The sequence below is a fragment of the Furipterus horrens genome, unplaced genomic scaffold (genome assembly GCF_987537825.1).
Source record: "Furipterus horrens unplaced genomic scaffold, mFurHor1.1.pri manual_scaffold_5, whole genome shotgun sequence".
Classification (NCBI taxonomy): Eukaryota; Metazoa; Chordata; class Mammalia; order Chiroptera; family Furipteridae; genus Furipterus; species Furipterus horrens.
In genome coordinates this window covers 146,565,038-146,584,501 of record NW_028327175.1, presented here as the reverse complement: position 1 = coordinate 146,584,501, position 19,464 = coordinate 146,565,038, and the positions used below count along the sequence as shown (strand labels likewise).

The 19,464-nt window shown below is 32.1% G+C and overlaps 1 protein-coding gene across 11 annotated transcripts in view; it reads left to right on the top strand.

The window, feature by feature from the left end:
- The window catches only part of PCDH15 (protocadherin related 15), a 686,961-nt gene that overhangs the window by 624,957 nt on the left and 42,540 nt on the right, over positions 1-19,464 (top strand). For all 11 annotated transcript variants that reach the window (XM_090279288.1, XM_090279289.1, XM_090279283.1 and 8 more), the window contains 2 exons: positions 3,718-3,933; positions 12,752-12,840. In XM_090279288.1, the coding sequence (XP_090135414.1) occupies positions 3,718-3,933; positions 12,752-12,840 (305 nt within the window). The remainder of the gene's footprint in view (positions 1-3,717; positions 3,934-12,751; positions 12,841-19,464) is intronic.

Below are 19,464 nucleotides of genomic sequence, written 5' to 3'. Positions count from 1 at the left end.
CCATCCCCCTTTATCCTCACGTTGCCCACTTCCACCTCCCCTCACCCCCTTTCCTCTGGCTATCAACACACTGTTGTTTATGTCTATGTGTCTGTGTGTGTGTGTATAGTTTTTTGCTTGATCCCTTCACCTTCTTTCATCCAGCCCCCAAAGCTCCCTCCTCTCTAACAGCTTTCAGACTGTTTCATGTATCCATGTTTCTGGTTCCATTTTGTCAGCTTATTTTATTCATTGGTTTCCACATATGTGTGTTTAGATGTTATAAAAGACCCTGCAACACAGCAGTCATATTTAGAAAAGAAAAGGTGTTTGCAATATAATCATTGTGATTGCTTGGTACATTATGCTTTTTTGCACAGTTCTTGCTGATTAACTTCGATTTCATAAAAAGCAATATTAATTTACAGTATTGTTAATGCATTGAAGTATGATAAGTACAAAGTTGCCATATTTTATTTTAATATTTAAGGCACTTTTAAAACATACTTTTTCTGAAACAATTACTACAAATTTTGGATATGGAATTAATAATTATAACTCAGAAATACCTATTTTCTTTTATTATTTTTCACAGTACATTTGAAACAAATTGTCAAAATGAGATACAAGATTCCCACAGTGAGTCCCCACCCTGTTTTCACATATCATGACATTTAATAATAAATATGCAAAGTTAAGCTAAAAATCAATTATTACTTCAAACATATTGTCATAAGATTGTAAATCCCTTAAAGTAATGCAATCATTTTATTTTCCTTCACATTTCATGATATATATACTTTGCTCTCATAATATCAATATATTATTCTTTTTCAGCTCCCTTATTCCTTCCAGGTCACTTTTGAACCAACCTTCAAAACCCTTTCCTCAACTGAAATCCATGCATTTATATATAGTACAAATTTTACCATTCCTTGTTAATGAATATAATACAGCTGTAGACTTCAAATTCCTTCTGAATGAATTTCAGTGTTCATGTTGATGACACACCCAACAACACATTTCAAATTCTTAGTCATAAAAACTTGCACCAGTTTTTGAACTGACTCACTGCATGAATTCAATCCCATAACTATACTCTAGTCTTCTGGTTTATGGAGACATTGCTGCTAAGGAAAAATACCATTTAGAGTAGGGTAAACTTTATATATATATATAAATTTTTGACCACCACCTTCTATTACTTTCCTATTGAGTTAAAACATCTTCTTTGATATCAGTGAATTTTCAGTTCCAAAAATATGTTTTCTTTTCTTTTTACTTCAGGGTTTATGTTCCTTCCCTCTCTGTCATAGATTTCATAGAGTTATAATGTTTCTCTCTTTCTGTCTCCTTCTCTCCCTTTCTCTCTCTCTCCCTCTCTCCCTCTTTCCTTTAACGACACCTGGAACTTCCTTTTCTTGAATCAATTTAACCACCAACCCACTCCTAGGTGACTAAAAAGTGATGAAGGAAATTAAATAATCAGGCAGACTAACGTTACTATAAGTCTATGGTCTGAATTCAACTGTGCCTTTGTTCTTGGAAACTTTTTGCTATATGTTCTGTCGCACTCCAAAAGTTGATCGTTTTCTTCAAATCACATATTTTTTCGGAGTCTGCTTTTGAGATTAGGAAGCTGTAATTCACATTAAAATTGAGAATATCAGCGTGAAAAATCTCAACTTTTCTTCCTATATCTTTAAAAGCACCTATATCTGCACTTGTGGTCTGTCTCATTCTCTCCCTTTTAATATCTTAAATATTAATAACCTTAGCATGTCAGGACAATGCTCTAACCAACTGAGCTATTCAGCCACGTGTTGCAACATTTTTTTGAGCTGTGTACTTAACATTTTTCATGTTGTTATACTTCAAAATAGTTTGTATTAACATTAAAGTTTTTATTTGGGGGGAATGTCAGTTAAAGGATAATATTCAACTAAGTCTTTGATTGGGTTGGCATTAGTCCCAAATTTGCTCATAATGTGTAAAGAAATGTCTTTGATTACTTGATTCAAACTCTGATTTTAACTTTAGTGATTTTTATTTCTTATCTGTGCTTTGTTAAATGAATTAAATATCTGGGATTCAAAGATAAAAAAGAAAAAAATCGATAACTTTTTTCTTTATTTTATTTTTCCCATTAAGTAATAATATGACCTTATGCTGAAATCTAATTACCATTTCTCTAATGCCAAAACTAAGCTATGCCATTATGTAATCCATACCAGTCATCTAAAGCAATCAGTTGGTAGAGCTTGCCCTATTCTAAAGCTGAGAATTTTAACTTAGAAAGTTCAAGAAAGGTTTTATTATAAAATGAAATAGCTGGGTTGTTTAAGTTACTTTGACTGACAGGTGAGTAGAGTTATCCTGAAATATTTTACTGGTTAAACACATACATCAAATTTGAAGCTAGAGAGTCAGGCTCATGCTTTACCTTAATACGCATTTATATTATATACTAGTATTGTCATTATTTTTAACCCAACTTTACCACTTATTATGCAGCCTTTGGCTGTATACATTTAATTAAAATTAAACCAAATAAAAGTTCAGTCCCTTAGTCACATGAGCCTTATTTCAAATGCTCAATAGTCATATGTGTCTAGTAGCTACTGTATCAGAGCATAGAGCATTTTCAGAAAGTTTTACTGGACAACACTAATATATATACAATAATACATTCTTCAGATATTTTATTAAAATTATTTTTATAGAATTCTTAGCATGATGATGACAAATAATAAATGCTTCATACATGATATTTAATAATCATATCATTAATTAAACCAAGAAAAACCAAATAATAAAATACTAATAAAAACATAGAGCTTACATATCTTGTATCATGAATAGAATATTCATAGCTTGGTATAAATTCACTAAGACTCGATCAATCATTCTGCTTCCAGATATTTCACTATGATATAATTCTCAAATTGGCATTATAAAAAATGTCCCTGAAGTGGAAGCCAATGTTATGTGCACAGCTTTATTAAACACAAAATACATACAACATATTCTAAGAAACTATTTACCATTTAAAAATTCTAAATGTTAAGACACTTTAACATGTAATTTGTAAGTACTTACCACCAGGAATAAATCTGGTTAAACAAGGTATGAAATAAAAAAAAAGAAAAGAACTTGGATTATTATTCTAACCCTTTCTAATTATGGTATGATATTAACTAATTAGAATTTCTTTATGCATCTCTGGGTTTACTTGTTAAGTGCTCTAAACTTTGATTTGTCTTATTGTCATGAGAGGTGTTTTAGTGCCTTATTTTTTTTCCCTTTTAGGAAGTAGGTTAGATAAAAAACACAAATACATGCTTTGTCTTTCCACAAGAAAATGGTTAGGTAAACAACGAATCCCATCCTTAAGCCAATTTGGATTATAGCTCAGAGCTGAACCCATCTGACATGCCAATCAAAACACCTGCTTCATCGAGTGGACTCTGCTCTGTCGCTGTCTATATACTTTACTCACAGTTCAGTAGTTATTATTCTAATGAAACCATTCAACCCTGTGGACGCAAAGTGTATAAATCCACCTAACAACATCCAGAAAAATAGACTTTTAGGAGGGCATTTTTAAAAAATATCATTATTACATAAGGAACATCAGTCTTACAAAGAGAAATAAGACCTTCAATAAGGGTCTTTTTTTTTTTTTTCAGATCATTTATAACGTGTGTTTTGTTTTGTTTTGTTTTGTTTCTCTCCTAGGCTACTGATAAGGATACTGGCAATTATAGTGCCATGGCATACAGACTCATAATTCCACCAATCAAAGAAGGAAAAGAAGGATTTGTGGTCCATGCATATTCAGGGATTATTAAAACTGCTATGCTCTTCCACAATATGAGGAGGTCTTACTTCAAGTTTCAAGTAATCGCAACTGACGACTATGGGAAGGGACTAAGTGGCAAAGCAGATGTACTTGTGAGTAGATAAATCTTCAGATAAGAGATGCATGCCATACTAGTCTGGAGTCAGTTTTTACTACTGATAGAACTTTTAAATTTGTTTGAAATAGGCTTTCTAAGATATCAATGTAATTAATTTTCACCCAGATTATTGATAGCTATAGTTTAGGATATAAAAAATACAGAGCTTTATGGGTTTTTTGACATTTGGGGAATGCATTAGGTGTTTTTAATATATCATTGTGACAACAATGTCATAAGCGTTGGATTTCTATTTGGTCTGTGGATCTTATTTTCAGTCTCTGTTAGGCTGGTGCTACTTAAAATTGTACAATGCTATACAGAGTTACCCTGTAAAAATTTAAATGATTTTTATTATTTTTTAAATTACATTTAGGCCTTCTGTAATTAAGAAAACAAAAGGAAATATATTGGAGCAACTTTATTTTCCAATGGATGTTTATTCCTTATTTCACCAAAAGCCCCACTGATGACATTGATGACCTGCGACTGTTACATTTAACATCAATCAATTCTGACTTTTTCTTCACAAGCTCAGTGATAGATTATCCCAAGGGCAATTTTCTATTAACATTTATTCAAATATTTAATACCAGTGCAACTATTCCATGGGATCTCTACCATTATTTGGACCTTTCTCGGGTGAATCTAGTAAAAATTGTAAGAATAATTATTATTGGAGATATTTGTCACTTAAAGATAGAATCAACTGTAATTTTTCTTTTGCTCTTTACATCTTATTAGATATTTATTTTTTTACAGTTTTCATCATTTAGTTCTCTGGACAAATTTAACCTTAATATATATGCAGACATCAGTGATCAAATATTTTTCTTTCTAGACAATGGTGAAGCCCAATCACCATGACTATGTTGGGTATGAATGCCAGAACATTCTCATTTATAACAGTAAAGCTACATAGAATAAACAAAGGTCAATCTAAGCCAAGAAGCTTTTGACATAGAAGATATTAAGGTTGACATAGATTTTTGATCAAAAATATCTGTAAACATTATATAAAATAATGGTATTTAAGATATACACATTTAGCTTTAAGGCTAAATGATAAGTTCTTTAGGTATAATTAAAATAATATAAAAAGTAAACAAATATAAGTATATAGCTTATATATGTTATATGTATATAAGCAATGTAAAGTGTATGGGATTTTTATTTAGACTCTAGAAACTATTGTGTGGAAATTATGAAGTATATTTTTTAAATTGTCCAAAATATATTGAGAAAAATTCAAAGAAATTATAATGTTCTATATTAACAAATACCCATTTATAAATATAAATCCCAGCTAACACTGTTTGTAAGATCTGAAATCCTTTATATCAAGAAAATGGATATATGGAAAGAAGTAAAACTTTTATGCAAAGGGAACAACAATGAATCCAAAACAAGAAGGAAGAGAAATGTTGGCAGGTCTGTGTAACTGATAGATATTTAGTCAGTTTGGAAGATTGAGAGAAGGAAAGTGAGTAAGAGCCAGGGCTGACAGTGGAAGTAGTTGGTCCATATAAAAGCTACAAATTTATTAAAATTGTTGGAACTCTCACCTAAAAGCAAATAGAAATAATTTATGTTGTATATTTTTAGTAAGGGTGAGTGAAGATACGATTTTTAATTAAGATAAAACCTTCGAGCTTAATGCAAATCTGGTTCTCCTCTGAGAATACTACTGCTGCCTTCAATGGCTTTTGTGTTCTGTTCTGTATTTATTTGTCAGTCTTCATGCTACATACTGGCAAAGTAGAGTTTGCTGTGCACCATGTTCTAGATATTTCCTTCATCCTAAGAATCCAGTCTTGATTGTCATCGTCTGACTCTGTCACTCACTCACTGCATCACATTACTATTGTGAATTCCTAAGTCTTTGGTCAATCTCCAATGTATTTCAATGAGTTTAGCTCTTGAGTTACTAATTCCCTGTCCTAATTTTTGGCAATTCTGTTATATGTAGAGATGAATTTTCCATTATCCTGGACTCACAATTTCCTTGAATGCCTTTCTTCTAAAGGTTTTACCATCCACCCTATTACAATCACTTAACAACCATAGTTATTTTAGCCATTACCAATCACTGCAACCCCTCTATAACCACCATTTCGAACCGCCCACTCTTTTGACAATAATGCCAAATGCCTTCAGCTAGGTCAGCACTCATTTGTCCTCCTCTGGGCCTTTAATTCATTTAGTGTGCTGTATTTTCACCCTTCCTCTAACCCTATGTTTTCTTTCCTGCTTACCAGTTTTATAGTGCATTATCAATTTTTATAAGCACTCAGTCACATAAAAATTCAACTTCCTTGCCTTCTCTTCCTACATTATACTCACTTAGCAAAACCATAACTCCTGTTTATTGCAACTTTCTCCTTTCTCCCATGCTGAATATGTCTGCAAAATATGCAGTTGTATAATTATTCTTGCTTTAAATTAATGATGAAACCCCCCAGTGAACTCTTATATTGTCTAGTAACTACACTATATTTCCTGGTTTAGTCACACTCCTCTCCTAGAAGAACTTGTCTGTTACAGTCCTCAGCATCTTTTTCTCATTTCACTAATTAGTTGTCTAATTAACTGGTAATGTATTTCACTGAAAAATAAAATTAAAGCATTTAGAAGGATACTTGTACAACTCCCATCACTATGTCCACCTACCTACCAGGATTTGCACTGATATTCTTTGCCTTACTTCCTGTTCTTTCAGATTATTTCTCTATCCATTTATCTGGAGCCATTATCTCTGCCTATGCAACAGATCCAAATCCCACTGACCATCTCCAGGACATTGTTTCAACATCTCTCCCATATCTTATATTCATCATTAATGTCAGTCTTCCATCCTTTATTTGATTATTCCCATAACCATGCTTTTTCTCTTTTTATGTTCAAAAATATTATAAAATCTTGACCTACATCTCCTTCTAATTCCTTACTCATTTCTATTTCTTTTTCCAAGAAAAGTCATTATTACAGTTGACTAATTTCCACCATTTAATCTATTTAAAACTCTCACTAATCATAATGTGACTCGTAACACTTATCTAAACTTAACACTTATCTAAACTTAAGATGTCAACATCAATTGTTTGTTGTTCCTAAACAGACTAGTAATTTCAGTATTCATTTATCTGAACCATCAGCAGCACTTGACTAATCACCTTTACTAGGCTTTGGGGCCAACATTCTCTCTTAGTCACCTCTTACCTCACTATTTATTCCTTCTTGGTTATTTGCTCATTCAATTTCTTCTCCTGACCTTTTAGTATTTATGTAAGTTTCTTAGGGTTCAGACATTAATTCTCTTTTCTACTTGTACTCATTGACTCAACAAACTCATTCAGTCCCATAACTTTAATATATAATAATTTATATCTTCACCCCAAAGCTTATTTCTAAACAGCGAACTCATATATCCTTTTGTATATTTATCGATTGCATGTGACTATTTAATAAAGATTTCCATTTAATGTTTCCTAAACTGAACTCCATTTCCTCATCACATTTATTTTATTTATAGTATTATTAATTTCACCTGATGACCAAATCATCTTTGAGTTCCCTAGACTAAAAATGTCTTGATTCTTTTTAATTCTAAACCATACATTCAAATAAATCCCTCAGTAATTGTCATTATATATATATATATATATATATATGTGTGTGTGTGTGTGTGTGTGTGTGTGTGTGTATGTGTGTGTGTATACACACATTTATATGCACAGTTTTTCAATGTTTCTACTGTTACAACCTCATAGAAACCACCATCATATTTTACCTATATTGCTGCACAGACTCATTACTTGCCCTTGTGTTTCTACACTTGCTCCACTGAAGTCTGGTTTTAATATAACAGTCTGTGATTCAAATTTGATTCAGGTCCTGTTATTTTCTAGCTCAACACATTCTAATATCACACCAATTTACTCAGAGAATTCTTTAAGTCATTATAAAAGACTATGTATGAGGCCCTTGTAAACCTGGTCTCCAGTAACCTCAGTTTCTACTCTTCTCCTTCTAGCTCACTCAAACCCAATAATATTGGCCAAGTTGATTTTCTTTAAACAGGCAACCATGGTCTTATTAGAGATTTTGTAGTGCCTCTGCCTCAAATGCTTCTCCAAGTGCTGTACCATGGTGTTATATTAAAGAACTCACACATCAACAAGCTATTAAAATACACCTTATTTTTAAAGAAAAATATGATTGTACTAGCAAACATTTAAGAGGGACAATGACCAGTCCATTGAAATAGTGAAGGTCTCTAAAGCTATAGAGGGCCTCTTGGGGGTCTAGTATGTTAGCTACTTGCCATATGTATTTTCTGAGTAGTTGAAATGTGGTTAGGTTACATTAAGATGTACTGTAAGTATACAATCCACACTGGATTTCAAAGTCTTAGCATGAGAAAATGTTGATTACATGTTGGAATGATAATATGTTAAATACATAGGGTTAAACATATTGCTGAATTAATTTCACTATTTTTTAAATCTTTTTATTTTGGGTACCACAACATTTAAAATTATATATATGATATGTATTTGTCACTCAAATTCTATTTTTATTGGGCAGTACTGTCTAACTTATATGGCACTGAATGGGAGAAATAGGGAAGATAAGAGGTTATGACAAAGAATTTTTAAAACTTAGAGATAAAACATGTAACTTAACAATCTCTTGTTTTAGAATTCTGTACTACACAAAGGTTACTTCTCTTTTTATTTTTTTAATCATACCTAGAAACAAAGATTTATTCCCACAATGATAGGAATATTTACTTAAAAATCTTTCATTAAATCAATATCCAGATAATGAAATTAAGTAATTTTTAAGCAGAATTTTTTAAGGTTTGGTATAATAAACTGATATGTATTTCTGGAACTATTTGAATAGAGACTATACTAGGATAAGTAATATATATAATATCTAGTGTTTAAAAAATTCAAGTGTCTTTGCTATAGATGATAGAAGAAATCAAATATTCCAGGATATAGGATTTATTTTAGAAATCAAAACTTAAGCCATAATAACTTATTCTTCATTTGCATAATCAAAATGTGTACATTCTATATAACTCATATATTAACACTTTAAAAAGCTTTAAAATTTTAAATGTAACTTTTAACTGGTAACTCTGAGACAACTACTTTTGGAGTTAAGTAGAGGAAGACTTATTTTATCTGAATTAGAATTATATTGATTTTATATCTTAAAAATACAAAAATGTGTTTTCAAAAGTTATTAAAATCAGAAAGTCTTTTAAATAAACTATAAGCTTATATATATGTATATGTGTGCGTGTGTGTGTGTGTGTATTACAGAGGATCTTAAATCTTAATTTATTCTGTTGATTTAGTCACAATTTAGCCCCTAAACTCATTAACAAATTAAAAATCCCCTTTAAGTGAGTAATTTATCCTTCTGGGAAATCACTGACTGTCCTTAAAAGGCAAATAATTGATTTACTATATCTGCTAAGCAAATTTTTTCCTCCAAGTTGGGTCCTAGCACATGAATTGATTGTGTCCCTTTAAATAAGCTTCCAAATTTCAAACATATTTCTTTATGAGGAAATTCTACTATTTCTATGAACCCACAGATAACTAACATTTTAGTTTTTAATTGTCCTACATTTAGTACAATCAGTAAAAATCTAACAGCTACATGTAATAGATGTCTGGGTATTTGTAATGGTAGACTGACTGTGTAACAAAAAACTACAAAATTTCAGGAGTTTTTAAAAACAAATTAGATTTTTCTCTCACGTGACAGCAATGAGAGTGTATATTTGGCTGGGTGATGATCTTGACAGCTTTCCAGCAAATGGAGAAACAGGGACTCGACTTCCTTCCAACTTATGACTTTGTCCCTATCTATGACTTCTTTATTTAGATAGATGAGGAAAGAAAGGAGAAGTTCACACATGGGAAAGATTTAAACATATTTTATTCTTGTCACTAACTTCACATCTGTCAGAACTCCATCATATTGGTCCACCTACTACAAAGTAGGTTGAGAAATCTATCCTTGTAGAGGTAACAATCCATGACTACTGTTTGTTCCAGGCTGTTTGCTTTTGATCATGACTTTAATTTAATTCAATTTTATTTTACATTATTTTACATGTTCTGATCCAAAGTTGAAAGAATGTGGGAAAAATAAGGAAGGAAAGTCGATAAAGAAGAAGGAGAGGGAGGAAGGAAGGGATAGAGATAGGAAGGGAGGAAGGGAAAGAAAAATAATTTTACAAGTGTCACATACATTCTTCTATAGATTTTTGCCATGTATTTAAACTACTAAAAACAAACAAATGAACAAACAAATAAAACAAAACTATGTTTATGTAACTGTCTCTTTTTTCATTCAGGACCAATAAGAAACGAGAAAGTTATACAAAAAACTGTGATAATCTCTTTTCTAATGAAGTTAAATGATTATTTTTTTGTGAAGACATAATCAAGATTCATCTTTATGTTTAAGGAAAATTTAAACATTTGATCCCAGACACCTATAATGAGTTAGAGATACAGGGTTGTAACAGCCAATGTTAACTGTTTGCTCATAGGTGGAAATAAGACAGATGTCCGGCTTAATGCACACTACAGAACATAAATTACTGGGCTCAAAGAATGTTTTTAAATATTGCTAATTCATTGTGATATTTTATAGTAGTCTGGATTTCTTCTCCTGAAACATGACATACCCAGCAAATCTGGACTTGTTTTCCCACATGGCAATAGTCACTGGAGATGAGTGAGTAGTTGACCTCTTTAGATGAGTCATAGGCTCTCTGATTTGTCACAGTTCCACTTCTCCATTTTATTTCATAAGTTTGGCTGCTTCACTCATTTAGGTTACCTGTCTGGTCTCTGAAGACACTGAGTTTGTGACTCCTGATAGGACATCTATGAGTCACTATATGTAGACAACTTAGAGCCTATATCTAAAATACTTGCAATATGAAATTATTTCCTAGTATAAATTATGTTCAGATATATGGTTCTAAATATACCTAATCCAGAGTATTCAATTCATAATTTTTGTACATATGCATTTAAAAAACTTTAATAGTGTCCAGTGTATATTCAGGACAATATATGACTTGACTTTACATTTAAAAAAATATTTGATTTATTTATTTTTAGAGAGAGGGGAAGGGAGGGAGGTAGAGAGAGAGAAAAACATCAATGGGTGGTTGCCTCTCGTACACTGCCAACTACAGACCTGGCTTGTAACTCCGGCATGTTCCCTGACTGGGACTTGAACCAGTAGCCCTTTGGTTCACAGGTTCGCACTCCATCCACTGAGCCACACCAGCCAGGGCTGACTTTACATTTTATATCCATATTGGGTAATAGAAAAGAGCACATGTTCTGGAGTCAGACAGCCTGAGCTAATAGATTCCAAGTTATAAATATCTCTTCATTTTATTAGTTTTCTTATTTAAAATTAAATATTAGTCATAATGACCTGATGTGATTGTTAGAATTAACTGAGTTAAAGCCTATAGAATATTGAGGGAAAAAGCAAATCATATGCTGTAATCAGAGAATACATGCTTTTATTTTTATTCTGTTTTTCTAAATGAGAACAGAGAAAAACCTTATAAATGTTAAATGAATAGGATGGATTCATCAACAGCTATAAAAATTAATTTTACACCATATGTAAATTTAGATATATATATATATATATACACATATATATACAGACATACACATACACACACATACGTTCGTTGGCAGCCGTTCGTCTCGAGAGACGATGGTGTAGCTTCTTAAGAGTCTATCTGCACCGCCGAGAATGGTTGTGCAGTCCGACTCGGGAGTGACACGGTATCTGTCTCCTCCCGTGTTGAATCGACATCTTGCGATGACGCTGGAGTGTCCTCTCCAGTGGAGCTGAAGCTACAGAGCCTGGGCAGGGTGATATGGAGGGTCTGCTGTTGCCCATGCAGCAGACCCCCCCTCTCTTCGCAGCTGAAGGGTCCAAGGGAAAGACGGAGTCAATACAGCTTGGCTTCAGGTGCGCCGCAGGAGTTGCCGGTGTTGACTACAACGTCAAACCGCCTTAGGGACTCCGGCTCCGGATTTTCTGTCGGGGTTTACTCCCTTAGCCTTTCCCCTGAAGAGGTATGCCACAAGGCAGCGGAGGTTTTTTGGAGTCAGAGTTTTCCTTCTCTGATGTGCCCTGACTGGAAGATCGAACCAGCGACACTTAGCTCGCAGGCCGACGCTCAATCCACACACATACACACACACAAAAAAAACCACAGACATAAAATTGGCTAAAGCAGACATAAATACTACCTATAATGCTTTTATGGAATGAGTTATTCTTACTAGCTATACTACAGATTCTTAGCCAAAATAGATAAATGATTTCTTGAGATTTATAAAATCTAAAAGCTGTGTTTTTATTTTTCTGAGTGTTCTTAACACAAATAAAAAAAAACAAACAGAAATACCTTATTTTATGTCCTAGTAAATAATCAAGAAAGCAAACAGACATAAGATCAACAGCAGCTGAAGTCACTTACAGTTCTGTAACTTCTAAGTAAAAATAACTAATGGTCTGCTGTTCTTAATGTGTCCCAACATCTAGTGGAAACTGTGCAATTAAAAGTTATTTGTCCCAACATCTAGTGGAAACTGTGCAATTAAAAGTTATTTATTCCTAAATTTAAAAAATGGGAAACTACTGAGTAAAATGCATAGCAGAGAAGAAATAAAAATGTTTTTAGTTATAGAAATGTTAATGAGTAAAAGCCAAACAAAATCTGTTTTTTCTTCTTTCAGGTCTCTGTTGTCAATCAGCTGGATATGCAAGTCATTGTTTCTAATGTGCCTCCCACTCTGGTGGAAAAAAAGATAGAAGAGCTTACAGAGTAATGAATTTTTGTTTACTTATATATGTATTTTCATGCAGCTGTAATTATATCAGATTAGATTATTTTAATTATTATAATGTTCAGGTTAAACATATATTTAATACATTGTCATAATAATTTAGCTTGCTGTTTTCCTGAAATAAGTAGTTTTATTTGAAATATGTGAAGATTCTGAGAGTACTTTCAAATAGGAATGAAAATTAGATGTGAGATCTTATTATTTCAGAATGCTTTGATTGATACATCAGCATAATCTCAGATACAGCACATAAAAATAAACCCTAACATTAATTATTGAAGTACATAGTTTGGTTTTGTGGCCCCAAATTATTCAGATAGCTCAATATCTAAGCAATCTAGCCTGCCCAAGGAATGGTATCTCTCAGAGTGATATATCTAGGTAGCTAAAGCTTATTTTCAAAAACCAAGTGACTAATTCTAAAATATAGATAGATAGATAGATAATTTAACTATTCTAAAATATATATCATGCCCTTCTGCCTTTGAAGAGTATACACTGAACTAATGTTATTGTGGACTCCAAGTTGTAATAATTTATTAAGCTTCAGTTCTTTAATATTCTGAATGCTATCAAGGATTATTAAAATGTCTTTACTATTTCACTCTTAACTACCCTAATCTATCCTGCCATCATTTCATAATTTTTATATTTATATTTATTTATTATTGTATCTTCTGTTCAGTTTAGGTTGACAGATGTCAATTATTACTGTTAATCTTTCTCTCTCCAGCAAAATATCTCCCACTTGTAAGTTGCCAGAAGAAGCCTCAGATAGATAACTAAACTTTTAGTAATTAGGTGTCAAATAAAATAGAATAGATATGGATTAAGGCATGAGTGATTCCCTTGTAATGAGGCATATGTTTTTTCTAAAAATTATTTGTTAATATTTTATAAAATTGAAACGTTGGATGTCACATAAAATGTCCTACAAATGCCCTGGCCAGTGTGGCTCAGTTGTTGGAGCATCATCCCTTAACCAAAGTGCTCTGGTTTGATTTCTAGTCAGGGCACATACCTAGGTTGCAGATTCCATCATGGTAAGGTCACATACAGGGGGCAACCGATCAATGCTCTCTCTTGCATCAATATTTCTCTTTCTCCCTTCCCCTTTTCTTTCCTCTCTCTTTAAAAAAAAGTAATGAAAAATGTCTTTGGGTGAGGATTTGAAAAAATGACCTTTGAATGAGGTGCTTATCGATATTATGCATGGAAATATCAATAATAAAGTATCCTGTTTACCTCTGCAAAAGTTCTTAATCTTTATCAAAATAATAGCTGATTACACCCTAAAATTTTAGAAGTGTGCCTGTTGCTTTAATGTTGTCTATTGGGGTAGGCTTTCTCTAATTACATTATCCAAAAGAGATGACATTCTCTTCAACCTCTAATCCAGGAATTTTCAACTAGCATACCACAAGAATTTTAAAAACCTGTAATGTCAGACTATTTAGTCAGAAGCACTGGCCTTTCCCTTAGATTGTGAATTAAAAAGAAAAATGACAATAGCCAACACAACAGTACCTGTTTAGTGTAAAAGAATCAAAATCATATCTATTTTTGTCAGATCAGCAAACAATATATTTTGGTGTACCACAGAATTTTAGTAATTAGTTTACGTGTGCCATGAGATGAAAAAGGTTGAAAATTGCTGCTTTCATTCTTTATTCTTTTTTTTTAATGTGTTTTATTGATTACAGTGTCACATTTGTTCCAATTTCCCTTCCCTCTGCTCCCCTCCACCCAGTGGCCCCCCTCCCTCCCTATGTCCCCCCCTTTTAGTCCATGTCCGTTGGTTGTACATATAGTTCTTCTCAACCTCTCTCTGTCTATTCCATTCCCTCCTACGAAGCTTCTTAATTCCTAAACCATCTCCCTCACTCTCCCCCTTCCCCCTCCCTGCTGACCTCCCCCCAATATGCTCCCCATACCTATAGTTCTTTTTCCACTCTCGTTGCCTATTTAGTTTGCCTTTGTTTCAATTCCCTAGCTTCTGTTGTTTCTTGTGATGCAGTTTTCATTTTAGTGTTCATAGGTTTGATCCTCTTTTTTCTAAACCAGTCCCTTTAACATCTCATATAACAGTGGTTTGGATCTAATGAACTCTTTCAGTTTTATTTTGTCCTGGAAACACTTTCTCTGCCCTTCTATTCTCTATATTTTCAAAGTGTGATCTAATATTTTAATTATGTGTCAATTTCCCACTGGAAAATAAACTCCATGAGGTTAAGTAATTTAAGTTATATAATAAACACTTAATGTATTTTACTAAATAAAAATTTTGTACAAGCAAGATCATAATGTCCCTTTTTTAACATTGAGATAATTTATGAAAACCAAAAATGGCAACATAAAAGTATAATTTCATAGCAATTTATATAACATTCCTTTTAAGTCAATATAAAGATTGAATGTCTTGAGAGAAATGTCTCACTATGAAAGAATCTTTGATTTCATATAACATTTGTTTTGAAACATGAGTTTAAGCATATAATTCAATCTTCCCCAGACTCGGTTTTACCATTTGTTGATAAGAGCTAATAAAACTTAAAGGACTGTGGTGAGAGCTAAATGAAATAAGCCACCTCAGACAATGGAAACTGTAAACATTTAATAAATAATAGATATTAGACAAATATGAGGTTAGTAGCCCAAACTTAGAAGGGTAAGATGAGAGAGAGGCCCCAGTTTTGCACTTTGTAATCAAAGAGCAGGTAGAATAATAATGGAGTTCAGATTATGGATTCAGAAAGACAAGTCTAAATTCTATTATAGTTGTGTGATTTCTGAGCAACTTGTTTAACATGTAAGCCCACACTTCCTTATCTTGAATATTGGAATAAAAATGTCAAGCTTGTGTTACTTTTAATATAGTTAAATATAAATTTTCTGGTACAGTAAGTATGGCAGGAACAGGATTGTTTTGGTAAATTTTCTGTAATTGACACATAATAGCTATAAAATAAATTGAGGCTAGTCAAAAATAAAACATCAATACAAGGTGTGCCAAAAGTAGGTTTATAGTTGTGAGTATGTGAAATGGTTTATTATTGTATTATTATGTATTAATTATTGTACTGTTTTCCATGCAAAGAGTTATAAGCTTGTTTTTGCCCCAACTTTTATAAAATAAAATTCTTTTTTAGCATTCAAGGTATAATTTATAATTCGTTAAAAAAAGAGAAGTACGATTTGGTTTTATTTCAAAACTTAGTGATTTATTATTTTGACACAAAGGAAATTTATCTGTTGTTTTTCTGAAATTTTCACTTTGGGGATTTATTTTGGTAAAAAAGAAGTAAATTCCCATCTTTGCAAGAAAAATTATTTATTTTTACTTCATTCTGTTCTTCTGATAACTAAGAAGTAATAATTTTTATGAAGTACCAGTATATTGGCTCTAAGATTATTATTTTAACTTATGATTTATGCTATATATTTTAGAAGAATTCAAATAAATGCTTATATGTATATGGTGGAGAAAAGATTAATTTATACAGGTATATTCTATCCTGTGATTTGGAGTAAGTTGTTATTCATATTCCTAAGGTAAAATTCATTAATAAAAACAATGAAAAGGGGTATTTTCCAGCCTCCTATAACACTTATCTTTTCATCAGAAAAATCTGTGGAAATGCTGATAAAGAAATTAGAGAAAGAAACAGAAAAACGTAGTGGTATAGCTGCTTTGCTTTTCCCCAAATATTACTTCAAATAGAAAATAACTATAAAGCACATGCAGGGTTAAAATAAGATTGTGATATAAGATTCCATTAAAACATTTGAATCAGAGTTGCTTTATAAAATTTCCAGAATATACAATGAATATTTATTCCTTTCAAAATTCTTCTTTCTATAATACTTTTTTATGTTTTATTGTCTAAAAGTTTTGCCAAATAAAGTAGCTTATTATTTGTTATAATATATCCCAACCTAAGGTACAAAGTAAATATACCATTTGATTGAATAGCCACTTAGTTCAGATCCCTAATCAAGAACCAATTTCTTTATTCTCTTAATTATATTTATGGTTCCCTCTTTACCTTCTCCAATTTAAACACAATTCATCTTTGTCTGTGCTGCTGTTTTTTTAACATGAGAAATAAATTCAACCTCAGGTTTATATAAAAATATTTCATTTGTATCTGTCGCAACACAAATTGTTGGTGCTTTAGATACATTTACTTAAGTCTTAGTTGTACTAGGTACTAAGTTTATTTTTAATGTTCCACCTCATTCAAAGAGATGTTGTCAGTTTACAACGATTCATACAGAAAACAAGGTAAAGTAACTTGAACATGAGTCAGAAAAATACGCAAAAATAGAAAGAAATTAAATGAGTCAGAGTGAGGCTAGTAATAGAGGTTTTAAAAATGTCCCCCAAATCACGAGAGTAGTTTTCATCATTTCAGAGGCAAAGTGAAAGAAGCAAAAAATGAACAAGAAGAGAATCAGTTACAAAATCAAATCATTACTGGTGGAAAAGCAGAACTATTTCTCAATTAAATGCCAGATTATAGAAAAATGTTTTTATCCTGTGGTCATCATAGAGAGAGTTCTTCTAATGTCACGAAAAAAATGTTTCATGGTACCGAGAGCATTACTTAGCATGTGGTCTGTGTAGAGTCTCTGTGGGTCTGTACTAACAGGAAATAAGTTCAGAACATCAGGAAAGCCTGTATTGCGTATCACTTTGTCCATCTGCAAAGCCTATTTATTCCTTTAGCCAGGTTTGAAAAAATATTGACAAGTACCTAAGATGGAGCCCCCTATATTACTAGCTAAATATAACCCAATTTACCTGAACAAAAGTCTAAGTAGAGTTTACAATCATAAAGTCTGAGGAGTAGTTTCTATAACCACCACAACAAATGTCTTACATTTATGGCACTTTTTTTAGTTGCTGGGTTTTGTACAATTAATTAGTGCTATCCAATTAACTTCTTATAGATACCCTTGGAGATAGGTTTGGTTACTTCATGGTACAAATGGGTTCTCTAAAACTCTGAGAAGTGGAGTAATTTCCACAAAGACATAGATAGTAGTGGTGTAGGTTTAATTTTAATCTGCATCTATGGGACAGCAGCAGGCTGGGTTCCCAAACACGGTCTCTGCTGATGCTTTAAGAGGCAAATCTAATAAAAAACCCAACCTGTCTTTTCTTGGGAATGATTGAGCACACAATGCCAGAAACTCTTATCAAATGGTAGTTTTGAGAAGACAGCTGCTAAAATAATTTTAGTGTGAAAAATAGCTATAAAACTATTTCAGTTTAAACTCTACATCAAATTTTTATAAGGCAATTTCTGATTAAAAGTAATTGAAGATACATGTAAAGGTAACTAAAAAAAGTGATGTTGTAAGTTAAAATATATGGGTAGCTACCAAAAATAACATTATATGAGAATAGATTAGTTAACTGAACCAGTTTTATATTAGTACACTTAGTTTGAGATTTAAAAAAATAAAAGGTTTTGAATAGAAAATACGTTTCAGTAAAATGTTCCTATCAACGTTTATCTAAGAAAACCATTGAAATAAACAATTGCTGAACCGAACATTAATTATCATGAGCTAGCACAGTGGAACATGGTTTATATACATACATTTACATATAAACATATATAACAGACACGTATAACATAAACATATATAAATATATTTACATATAAATATATACATATAAAATATACTGTAAAATAAATATGTAATTATATTAATATATTTCCTTAGGAATTTAGTTATTAAAACTTTGTTTAAGGATAACATATTAACATATTATTAAATATTATAAGTTACATATATTTTAAACCAAAGTAGAATAAGCCCTAAGTGAAATTTTAATTTTTGTTTAATGAGTACAATTATTATACTAATTCATATGCACTGTATTTGTTTCTTAGAAGAGCCGTCAAGTGCAGTTCTTTGTTTTGAAACAATTTGCCATGATCAGCTACTATTCTGCTATGTGTACAATTGAATTACTTGTATTTTATGTTGATACATTGCTTCTAAGAATTTAGATTCAAGGCAAATTTAAATGCCTGGATTTTTCTATAATACAGATTCTTATGAAACCGTATCATGAGCAACCCTGCAACTTTAAACAGAATACAAAATATAGTCAATAGAATTTCAGACTCTTGTAGGACCAATTAAAGTAGGACTAGGAAAATTGGATAGCTGTTGCTACCTGAGAGAATTAGAAACATGATTCGGACTTTGGTACAACTGGATCTTAAAATGAAATATGCATAATACTACTAATGTGCTAAAAATTGACTCAGGCAAGCTTCAGCAGAGGGAAATTTATGAGAAGGCTGTTCAGAAATGACAAGATTAATTAGAGGATGGAAAAACAGGCTGAGAGATAGTCAAGAACAAGGGCAGCAGCAGAGGCCTGAGAAACAATGGCAGGCAGATATGCAGTTTCTACCTCGTGAGAACATTGCAGGTCCAGTGCATGAGTTCCAACCACTTAAAAATCTTGTGTCTTTGACTCAATAACCAACTTCCAGAGAGAAAAACGAGTCACATGCAACCATTGATGGCATTGGATGATGGCAAGACAGGGCAACAGATTATAGTTCTACAAGATG